Source organism: Sander lucioperca, chromosome 4 (assembly GCF_008315115.2).
Source record: "Sander lucioperca isolate FBNREF2018 chromosome 4, SLUC_FBN_1.2, whole genome shotgun sequence".
Lineage (NCBI taxonomy): Eukaryota > Metazoa > Chordata > Actinopteri > Perciformes > Percidae > Sander > Sander lucioperca.
This window is the reverse complement of record NC_050176.1, coordinates 4,575,096-4,587,424: the sequence shown is the minus strand read 5'-3', so window position 1 is coordinate 4,587,424 and position 12,329 is coordinate 4,575,096. Positions and strand designations below refer to the sequence as shown.

The following is a 12,329-nucleotide window of genomic DNA, read 5'->3' as shown; positions in this document are numbered from 1 at the left end:
CCTAAACCCTAAAACCTCTAAACCCACACAAACACAGCTGTGAAACACACCGAGCATGTGTCGAGTTCTCGGATACACAGCACACGCAATCTGTTGGAGGTTTCAGAGGGCTCTTGCTGCCTCATGTAGCAAGTCAAATGACAGATTAGTGAAACAGCTTCCTGCACCACTGTGGAACTACTACATACACCACAAAGGAATGAGCAAAACCACAAACAGCTTTCTGCAGAGACTGCGGGTACATGAGCAAAACATTTCACCAAGTCTGTTTTTTTTAATTTAAGTTTCACATTTCTTAATGTATAAATATGCATTTCATGCTGATGGAGGCATGGTTTAGCATTTTGCCTCCTTCCCTTCTCGCCAAGGCGTTATGGAATATGCAGACACTGACCCTGGAACAGAGCCCGTCAGCACATTCTGGCTTAGATGAGTCAAATGGCACTGGAGTGAGAAAGTGAGGAGTGAAGAAGCTGAAGACAGCATGTTGGCAGTCACAGCAGTAATCAAGCGAGCGGTGCCATGTCAGCCACACTTGCCCTGCTGGCTCAGTGATGCCTGGCTGCAGCCTGAAGGCACCAGTACGCTTCAAACAAAGTGCTTTTGGCCAGGTGTGTACAGGTGACAATGTGCAGCAGGGTTTGAACTTCAGCTCCCTGTTTTCACTCTTCACACAATCCCTTTCGTGTGAACCGTACAACAGAGTGCAACACCATGAATGCCTTTCAACAGAGACCGTCTGACAGTATGCACCCTTATCCCTATTTGTAGGATTCATCACGTCTTGCGCTCCCTCTATAGGTGAAGACCAACTGCAGGTTATCAAATCACGCAACAATGCCTCTGCCACTTTTCACTCCTTGCTGTGGGCCTGTTAACACTCGCAAGCCATAGAGTGGCTGGGTTGTTCGCAAAACATTGTGTAAATAAGCAACCTACAACATCCTCCAACAATTTGAAAGCCTTAGGAACAGTTTGACGAAAATAATCCTTACTGAAGTTGCATTTACAAGCTTGTTACAGAGCTTTGACAGCATCTACCGGTCTTTGAAGCCTTAACTGTTTGTTTGTTTTTTGGGGGGGGGGGGCTTTCATTGAGAGTCGGTAAACGAGAGATGACAGGAAATTAGGTGGAGAGAGATATGGAATGACATGCAACAAAGACAGTGGTGGAATGTACTGTAACTAAGTACATTTACTCAAGTACTGTACTTAAGTACAAATTTGAGGTACTTGCACTTTACTTGAGTCTTTTTGTTTCACGCCACTTTCTACTTCTACTCCGCTACATTTCAGAGAGAAATATTGTACTTTTTACTGCACTACATTAATCTGACAGCTTTAGATACTAGTTACTTTACAAATTAAGATGTTTGCAGTTTATAAAATATGACTTTAGGTTTAAAACTTTAAGTACATGTTCCTGAATATACTTAAATATTTTTACTTAAGTAACTTTCAATGCAGGACTTGTACTTGTGATAGAGTAATTTCTTTTTTTTTACTTCTTCAACCACTAAACAAAGGTCCCTGGCCGGACGCGAACCGAGAATGTTGCTGTTCATGGTCAGACTTTTGTCAAATTCGCAAACAGTAGGTGGACCTTAAGTTAAAATTATTTTGTGGCTACACATTTGTGAAAAGTATAATTCCGGCTTAACTGGGCCATCAGCAGCACTTAGAGATCCACATTTCCCACAAGTAACGGAGCTGTGAAGAGTGCTGATGCTATTTTGATAATGGATGTTTATATGATGAAGGAGAAGGCATAAAGGGGCAGGCAGGGACTCTAGAAAGCAGAATCCACTCTGTCTTTCTCTCACAAAGATGCTTTTACCACAGAAGCTACAGAAACGGCATCCTTCTCTCTCCTCTTGAAACTCATCATGCCATGCTTCATTTCCTCGCTCTCTTCTCCTCCATCTTCTCTCTTAGTCACTTCCTCCTCCTATTTCTTCACAATCAATAACCATATCTGGCTGACCATCCTATGTCACCACTTTGCTTTGTACATTCACTCAATTCTTTCACCCAGCGTCCTTTCATACTAATGATGAAAACAGCATCCTTTTCACTCATCACGCCATGCTAATAGTGCGCTCCATTAACCCCGGAACTTGGAGCTGGGAATGACATCACACCTGAGTTGAATGCGTTCCATTTACAAGTCAGATTTGTCATTGTTTTCATTGGCTCTAGCCGGGTTAGCCATTATTAGCAATACCAGTTGATAACAAAGCATGTGCATACAAACATCGTAACATGTCCACAGATAGAAGTTGGACAGGGCTGTGTGTACGACTGATTTAGTGAGACACAAATAAGACAGAAGTGCTAATAACTTTATGTTACTACAGCTTTCACTACTGTTGATGCACGGGGCAGCCATGTTGGATTTTGAGCTCGGGGTCCTGCAAGGTTGTCCGACTTCCAAACTCGGAAATCCGAGGTTAAAGTCGGAAACACGCCCCCTGAACTCGGAATTCAGACCTCCGGAGTACAAATTGAACGCACCATTAATTTACTCGCTTTCTTCCTCCTCCTTCTCTCTTAGTCACTTCCTCCTCCTGTTTTTTTTACAATCAATAACCATCTCCGGCTGACCATCTTATGTCACCCCCGTGCTTCATCCTTTCATCCTAATTGGCTCCTTACACACAATTTGGAGTTGAAGAGAGAAGGATAAGAACTCCATTACTTCTTACTACTTACTACTTCTCTTGCCTCACAGAACAACAGTGAACCTGTGCATTCTTTGTGATCCTGTCCCACGGCGCATCTCCTCTGTATTGCTCTTTTATGAGTCGTGACTTAACTTTCTTCCACGAAACAATCGGTGATGGGGCTTTTTACTGTTCTACTTGGCTTGAGTTGTCAGGAAATCCCAAGCCCCATGTGGCGGCTTCACATCCTCCACTGTGACATCATACTGTTCGCTCAGGCTCATGTGTGTGTGTGTGTGTGTGCTCAGTCAGTGACATGTTCACAGTGGCACGCTTGATGCTGGCTCGGTTCAGAGGCTGTGAGGAGGCATTCCCTTTGAAGCTGGCAGCTCTGTGATGATGAAATCTGGGTTACAATGAGAGGGGTGGGGAACGGAAGATTCCCACACAACACACAAAAGCGTGTGCATGCATTTCCTCTGAAATAAGGAGCAAATATGCCACCAAACCTTCGTACGATTTAGATACATCGTTATCTTTCCCTGTGTCCTCCCAAGATGGGAAATCATTTGTGGATAAAATATACAGTGCATGAGAAAAGATCCCCACAACAATAGTGCTAATAAAATGCTGTAGTCGACCCCTGTTCCTTACACTCTGAGCGATGTGTCCAGTTTTTCTGAGCTGGAACACTACCTGGCCCTATGTTTGCTGAGCGGTACTTTGATTAAACAAAGGAAATAAAGAAGGTCTTAATTTTGCTAAAGTAACCCCTTAAGACAGGGCCTCAAATTGTAGAATAATGCTGGACAAAAGGTATAGTTTTCATTATGAAATCATACCCTTCATCAAAGCAATTCAATATACTTTACTTTCAAATTTTTGTGTGACAGACAGTTCTATTTCCTCACAGTTTTCTCTCCAATTCTTCAATGCGTGTCACTTAGCAAAAGACTTCCACTAACTCTGTTCAGAATGAAAAATCACAGTGCTAGCTTGGCTACCCCCATCCTGCAACCCTCGCCTTGCAGGTCATGGTGGTCCGTCCGTACCACTTATTTCCTGGTTTGACTTTGACCTACTTTGCTTACCGTGGTTGTGCACACTGTTTTCCTGTGCAATTAGGGACTATAAAACAACATATTTGGTGCGCTCACTTTCGGTTTTACCTCCTTGCTTGCCTGTCTGATTCTCTGACTGCCTGTTCCTTGCTTCCTTATTCGAGCGATGAGCCATGTCCCTAGATATCAGCTAATACTTTAGTGAGTACAATGTTTTCAAAACCAGTAGAAGAGATGGGCAAAAGTACAAAAAAAGATCCAAGTTGTAATGAATGTTACAAATGAAATTACAATTATCCTTTGGGTAATAAAGCAGGACCCGTCATAAGGCCCCTGCCATCAGTTGTTACTGTGCTTTAAATGGTGGATGGTCCATTTATATAGCCCAAACCCGTTGACACACAGTAAACCTGGGGCTTTCTGGGCCCTGACGTTACAGGGGCCAGGCAAGTTGCCCCCTTTTGCCCAGTTCAGCCACACACTTCCTCTCACCCTAAACTCACTTCCTCCCAACTCTTTCCCTTGTTACTGTATCTTCTTTCCTTCTTCTCCACTTGAGGTGACTGAATCCTCCCTGACTTCAATTGCTGGGAGTTCAGGGTGTCTGAGCTCACAGATCTGCAACCATAAACCCGAACCTTGACTTTTGTCTCACACCGTCAATGCTCTGCTGCTCAAAATGGCATACAATTCTGCCTTAGAGGGAACCTTTGTGGGCATGAGCGGGTCTTAGTTACCCACACAGAAATCACTATGGACATATAGAATAGAGACGTGAGAAGAAAAGGCCAGGAGCAAAGGAGTGTGGGCAAAGTTTCATCAGTTGTAAATCTCACTGCCTTACAGGGGTGGAGGTATAGATAGCTTCGATATAAATTCTCTCTTTAAGCCTCGTCTCTTTCCCAAACGTCTTGAGATCAAATGATCTCCCTCAGTAACAATATCAAAAACAGTAATGGTATTGTTCGCAGAATGGCTTTTCCCTTGTTGAGTCTTTGACAAGGGAAAAAAAAAAAACAGTCGGGCTGCCAGCATTTGTGGTGGATCTTCTTGTTCCAGTGCCAGTATGCCGAGTAAACCTAACCTAATTTGTGATATATTTATCAATGCCTTTGCAAAAATACCTTTGTTTCACTCCTCTATTCTCTCTGGAGAAGACACCGTCCTCTGCATTCTTATTCTGCGCTATTATCTCCGATGATGGACTAGCTCTCCCACACACTGCAGCTCATTAAACCAGTGCAGCGGCATTCCTGGTTGTTCTCCCCCTCAGTGTTTTCCCCTCTCTTCCATTCATCGTGTTTGCTCTGTAAAGAGCCTCCAGGACTCTGGTAATAAACCGTCTCCAGGATTACCAGGGACTTGCCCTTGACAGACAAGACCTCTGTTCACACAAAGGCGTGGAACTCTCCGGTCGCCTCGCCATCTACTCCGCAAAATTCACGCTGAATTGTCTATTTTACAAATACTAGTTGTGCGTCGAGAGAGTCGCTCATCAGGATCAGGAAATCAACTTGCCAGTCTCCTGCTGACTATGCTAACCACCTGTCGACTCTGCTAGCCTGGGCTAGCTAGCTAGCGGACAGTCAGGTTTTCAGATTTAAACATCAGAGTTTCATATGCACAAGTGAACCAAACTCTGGAAGCCCTAGCTAGGCAACGATAGTATCAAGTTTTCACAGGGTTAGGGTTCTGCTGTGACATTACCTAATAACTCATACCTAATAGTTTTAGATCTCCTGCTTTCCTGCTATAACTGCACTTCTCCAACAACATACTGTATATGGGAATGTAGGTTTCTGTCACTTGTCTACATGGTGTTATTTGACCTACAGTATACTGAAACTCCTTGATTTGCATCCCAGTAAAAGCTGCAGACAAAACAGGTGAGTCTGCCTTGAGGATTTCTGTCTCATTTCTCTGAAACTTCTAAGTCATGTGCCTCTTTCAAACTCCACAGCAAGTCCCAGGTTCTGGATTTAGCAAGTTCGCAGAGCCTCGATGTTGACAGAGCACCAGGCAGTACAGTCAAATGTAGAACAGGACACAGCGTCTGACTCGCTAAAGCCAAGGAGGAGAGGGCTGCCCTACTTTCACTTATGCAGCCAAACGAAAAGCGACGAAGACAACAGGAAGAAAACATTCCTAATCTTGGGCAACTGCAGGGATATGAATGAGTAGAGGGAGGGGACGGAGGTAAATGAAGAAGGGGAAAAACAAGTAATCTGTAAGAAATGTGAAGTCTGTGTGCTGCTCTGTGCAGTAGCCTCAGGAATAGTTTCTCCAGTCTGTGCCAGCCACGCTCCCCCTTATTTCACTGGTTCCCCTGGAGTTTAACAGGCTAATCCCTACGACGAGACGAACTGGGTGACTCCATGCCATTAAAAATCACACAGCACCGACACTCTCCCAATTAAACAGTGACACCGTTGGGACAAGCTTAAATGAGTGTATGTTTTTTTTTTTAATGGGTGACAGAAGCCATTTTGAGGTGAATATGAGTCATTGGTGCAGTGCCTGTTAGAAGAGAGACCTTGGACTCACCAAACGCCAAAAGCTATTTTCTGGTTGTTTGAATAAGCATCTATTTAAATAAAGTTTTTGTATGTGGATTAAAGCCAAACTTTTCTCCACATGTTAAAGTGTGCTTTCAAACAAACAAGTATGCAAGGTTTCGATGTATGTGATCAAGGAGCCATTGTTTCAAAAATAAAGGAAGAATTTCGAGTGATAACCCTGCCCTCGTTATCATTGTAAACTGCATACAGTATGTGTTGTACTAGAACAGCAGCCATGTGTTGAGTTATTAGTAATAGCAACTGTGTCCAACTTGTTGAACAGGCTATGTTAGCACTTGTAGAAACACATTACCCCTACATTCATCTTTTGTGATGACTGCCAGGGATAACGCAGCTTATATCGACGAAGTTTCATTTCTGGGATTGTTCCGGAGCCGCCGGAAATACCGCCGGATGTCCCTCATTGCGGCCGGCTGTTTGTCACCTTCCGCTTTCTTTATGTTGGAATTTTAAACTCCAGTCGATTTCTGAGGACTATGGTTAACTGCTCCTCAGATCTCTGCAGGGTAAATCCAGACAGGTAGCTAGACTATCTGTCCAATCTGAGTTTTCTGTTGCACGACTAAAACAACTTTTGAACGTAGACGTTCCACCAAAACAAGTTCCTTCCTGAGGCTATTTTGCAGCGGCACCGTGGCTCCGTCCGGTTCACGGATGAAAAACAGTACAGAAGCCTGGGGAAGGGATGAGCGAGGATAGGTTGTGCAGGGACTGGTGTGTGTGAGAGTTTGTGTGTGTGTGTGTGTGTGTGTGTGTGTGTATGTGCCATTGTCTCCTTCAGAAATGTTCACAGTCTTGTAGCAACAACCTACAGAGGTAGAGACGGTTTGTGATTGGTTTCACGATTGTGATTGGTTTAAAGAAATGCCAATAAACCAGAGCATGTTTTTCTCCCATCCCAGAATGCTGTGTGTGCTGCGCTGTGGAGGAAGGTCTGGCAATGCGAGACTAGGGATAAAGTGATGGAGCATTACTGGACAAATAAAAGGATGAGGGGTGGGGGTGGTAGTCAGGAAGATAAAAGAAAACAAAAAAAAAGAGGCACGCTGCAGGCTGTTTAGTGCCGCACCTTGGGAGTGAGGGAGTAGAGAAGAGAATGGCGACACTCACCTCCTTGCTTACTTCTGTCAAGATAGATGGAGACCCTCCTGGCCAGACCTGTGAGCAGAGGGAGGAGGCGGGGAGAGGGCAGGGTGAAAGGAGAGCAGGAATGCAACAAAGCAAGCAACACATTAGCAAGGACACCCTCCCTGTGCATGCAAACGCGCACACACACTTAAAAAGTATGACTTTGTGAGTATAATCCACATGCATTGAAACAGCAGAGGGAGAAACAAGGCTGCCGTTTCCCAGCGTGGCGTCTCCCAAATGACTAACAGCGATATGCCGGAATCAAAGAGAGAGAAAGGCTGGAAGAGAGACTGAGAGAGAGAGAGAGGCGTGAGCTGAAATGCTGCCTCTGCATTACAAACAGGGGCTGTGGCGGCTGCACAGGGTCTCCAAACTCCAAGCCTGCAGGACACAGAATCTTAAATCCCCTTCACCACAGGGCATAAAGCAGGCAGGGCCAAGTTGCTGCTTGACTAGAGAACGCTCTGTGTGTGTGTGTGTGTGTGTGTATTGGAATGAGAGTTTGAGCGAGGCTGATAGTGAAAAAAAGGACATACTGAAATAATTTAAATGGGTTGAAGGTGTGTGTGATTAAATAAATCCATTAATTTTATCACACATAATGACTTGCTACCTTGTTCAGTCTCTCTCTCTCTCAGTCTCTCTCTCTCTCGGGAAAAAACACAAAATAGTGTCGAGGAACCAGCAAAGTAACAACAAGCCAGACAGACACAGAGTCCACAGAGATGGTTCACTGATGAAAAACAGTACAGAAGCCTGTTATGGGACAGCGGGGAAGGGATGAGCGAGGACAGGTTGCGCAGGGACTGGTGTGTGTGAGAGTTTGTGTGTGTGTGTGTGTGTGTGTGTGTGTGTGTGTGTGTGTGTGTGTGTGTGTGTGCCATCGTCTCCTTCAGAAATGTTCACAGTCTTGTAGCAACAACCTACAGAGGTAGAGACGGTTTTTGGCAGCACAAAGACAGCCTTGTGTAATATTTCATCGGGTTTTACATTATTAATGCCACCGAGGCAATGCTAAAAATCTAAAAATTTCAAAGAACAGGCATATAATTATTGTACTCTATCTGGAAAATGTTCCAAGCAATAGTAATAACTCTAAACTGATTATCGGGCTAGGAAGGGAGGTGGTGTGTGTGTGTGTGTGTGTGTGTGTGTGTGTGTGTGTGCGAGTGTGAGAGAGAGAGAGATTGTAGATGTTTTTGAAGTTTCTTGCCAAGTTTTAAAAAATAATAATATTTGGGCACCACAAGTTAAAGCCTGACTCTTCCGTAAAACTTTTCCAGAAAAGATCTCAGTGGAGTGGCTGTTTATATTAATATTGTCTCCACTGTCGGTAGTCTGAATGCAGAGCCGACACAGTGACTGTCACTAACGACACATCCAGGATAACAAGCACACTATTCAATGTTAAAGTCTTAGTGAAAGCAAGGCTGCGGCCCGCTGCGGGAGAGTCCTCTGCAGGGGAAGTGTCTCTCATGGCCATTTGTGCCGTGAGAGCCAGGCAGACAGTGATGCTTGTTAAGTGTGTCGCCTTCTCTGCGGGTCCCCGCAGAGCTGTGGTGACTCTGTGGCTTTGTAATGACGGAGACACATATGTGCAAAGCTGTGCGGTCCACACCTCTGCACGGATATCCAGTCCGCCAGTGAGTCAGCCAGTCGCTCGTCCTGACAGCTCTGCTCTGGCTGCTGCCAATTTGATGAATAATATGTGTCTTTTTCTATATGGGATGTGCTCTAAAAAAAAACATCTCTCTCGTCTACTCACAAAAGTAGAGTCTAAGGCTGAACGATGACTCGTTTTCAAATCGAAAATGGAGATTTGAAAGAATGCGATTAGTTAATCGTGAAGACCGCGATTAATCGAATGTGCAATATTTAGTTGAATGTTTGGTCTAACATTTGGTTTAACATTTTTATATCCCTCTTTTTATTATTACATTTACTGTTTTTTTCACAAGATAAATGCTGGAATAAAGATGCATATCACAGATTGTTAACAGAAATGTCCTATTTTCAGTGGATTTTATTTATTTTTTATTTAACCTGATGGTAGAAGGTGCATTATGTAGATGCTGATATTGAACTGAGGCATATCAGAGATTTCAGTTTACAGGAAAGTACTGATATGTTTTTTTTATTGGAATTCTTTTATTATTATAACTATAGCTTTTGTGATAAATGTTCTGTGTTTGACTGTTCAATGTTCCATGCTTATTGCTGGAAACTCATATCCATGTTGTCATCCTTGCATAAGAATATAGAGCCGTTTGATTTTTTTTCCTCCAAATCGTTCCGCCCTAGTAGAGTCCAGTCATGAGCACATGTGCTCGTGCTAAAACATTGGGTCACAGATCATTTAAAAAACTAGGGGTGTAACGACACGTTGATGTGGATCGATTCAATGATCAACGATCCAGTATCATCGATGCAAAGTGAAAATATCGATACATATATTCATCTTTAAGATCCGCCTTTATTTTGAAATTGCCACTTTATTCTTCATTCTTTTTATTAAAAAGATTAGTTTGTTTTCTATTTAAATGTCTGGAAGAGCTCAGTTATACCGTTTAGTTGCTTTTTGTGAGTTGATATAAATGTTGATATTAACACAGTTAGTAACTAACTGTGTTAAATGGGCATTAATGATATCGTCTCATATCGATCGCAGGCCCCTGAGTTGGGTCGAATCAAAATCATATCGCGGCAGACTTTGTGATGTCATCAATCAAAGTTTTGTTGTCCGAGGAAACGATAAAATATCGTATTGGGATAAAACTTGTGATTTACCCCCCTATTTCAGTAAATACGTTTTCAAAACAGACAAAAGTGCGCTGTTGAATTACTGCATTTATCGAACAGGGTATCGGGGGTTCAGAGGAACATCCAATTATTCCTACAGCTGTCAGCTTCCCTAAAAATCTCCCTGACCCTGAATCGACAGGGGAGAAATGCTCAAGGCAGAAAAATGTGGAGCAGTAAGGAGTGATGAGAGAGAGAGAGAGAGAGAGAGAGAGAGAGCGAGCTACCCAGCATATCACAAAAGTGGGTCTCTGACAAGTGTGTTGTGTGTCAGGCCTGGTTCAAATATTTGGGAATAACTCTGCCTCACAAATTATGCAAGTGTGTCAACACAGAAGGTAAACACGGCAGCAAATCCACCAAGGTCCACAGTCTAAGTTTAAAATGATTATCATTAATATATTTAGGCAACAGAGACAACCCTCTGAGCAAAGACTAACAAACAAGCTACCATTTTACAATTAATGTTGTGTTCTCCAATAAACTTTCCACTCCAACTTTGTCAGATATGACAGATATACTGTATGATGCATATGGCATACAGTATGTGACAGGGTAAGACGGGCGAGGCAGGCTGCCAACTGGCTTTAAGTTAGCATTATTAGTTTGGACTGATGGAACTAAATTTAGACTCCTGACTCACAATCCAAAGCCTGTAACTGACATAGCAGAAACCATTAACAACAGTGTGGAAGCAGAGTTAAAACTCTGGTTTCATATTTCATTTCATTGCATCAGGTCAAAAAATCATTATAAAGACCATATGTGACACACTCCCCTGGATCTGACTTATGCCAACCCACTGTGCTCAACAAATTTGCCACAATTTTTCTTTTGCACCACTAAAAACTTCTCTGGGCAACTTTTACTAAACGCGCACAACTATGGTAATTACAGCAATAACATATACTGTGCTACTGCAGTGAGTGAGCATCATACTGGAGTTTCTCTCATTAGTGTCAGCTTCTACTCAGAGAGTGAATTCTGAGTTTAAAAACACCTGACTTATACTAATGCACTCAATGAATAATAAATACATCCTACCTTCACTCAGGTTACCATGTTACATCTTTGTTGAAACTGTTTTAGAGAGGTGTTGTTTCAGCTTCATGGTCATTTTGAGGCTGTTGAACTGTTCTACAATAGTCTTATTTTTTTGTAAGTCAGCCTATAACAACACAACTTCATTTCATGTTTTAATGTAGGCTCAGAACGACGCTGAACCTACGTTTCTTGTGGAGCAAGCAGTAGTAATAGCTAATATGAGCTATTGCTGGTGTCGGTACACGATCCGTTCTGCCTGCACGATCCGTTCTGCACATGCGCAAGATAATACTGTTTTACGTATCCATACGACCTGCACGATCTGTTCCACGCTAGCCTATGGCTAGCCTCCACCGGGAAGCTAACGTTAGTTTAGCTAACAGCTAATTCGGCTAACCGCTAGCTGACAGCTAGATTCAGTCTAAAATAACGTTAACTCAAACGTAATGGGAAAAGCAGGCTACAGCTAAATTAAGACTTCACAGTAATAACAATAAAGACAAGTATTGAGTGATTGTATTTTAAATGAGCACAAGTAAAGTAGAACTGATGTAACAGCTGTTATATATGTTAGGTGTTTGTTATATATGTCAACGTTTATTTTCAAGTTTTATTTTGAGGGTCTTTTAAAGTTATTACATGCTGTCTCAGCTAGCAGTTAGCCGAATTAGCTGTTAGCTAAACTAACGTTAGCTTGGCTGTCGACCGGAAGCGTGGAACAGATCGTGCAGTGTCGTAAATCCTTGTACAACCGCGCATGCGCGAACATTTTGCGCATGTGCAGAACGGATCGTGCAGGCAGAACGGATCGTGTACCGACAGCTGGGCTAACCTGAGGAACAAAAATGGTTTACACCAGAGATCGCAACACTGCAGTTTCGCCAGCACAGTGAGCCTCTTCAGGCAAACCTGGAGCGCTTTCAGTTTCTATGACTGTTAGCGTTTTCTTAGCAAGACACTTTCATGGGGCAATTTAAAAGGGCGCTATGCAGTTTTGGCCATTTCTTCGCTGCTTTCTCGCTTTTTGCTGGCAGGTTTCTCTATAGAGCTCC

At 43.1% G+C, this 12,329-nt stretch overlaps 1 protein-coding gene across 5 annotated transcripts in view; it reads right to left on the bottom strand.

Moving 5' to 3' along the window:
* The window catches only part of rptor (regulatory associated protein of MTOR, complex 1), a 232,561-nt gene that overhangs the window by 13,572 nt on the left and 206,660 nt on the right, over window positions 1–12,329 (bottom strand). For 3 of the 5 annotated variants that reach the window (XM_036000319.1, XM_036000320.1, XM_036000321.1), the window contains exon 30: window positions 7,414–7,461. The exons of the other annotated variants lie outside the window; for them this stretch is intronic. In XM_036000319.1, the coding sequence (XP_035856212.1) occupies window positions 7,414–7,461 (48 nt within the window). The remainder of the gene's footprint in view (window positions 1–7,413; window positions 7,462–12,329) is intronic. 5 annotated transcript variants of the gene reach the window in all.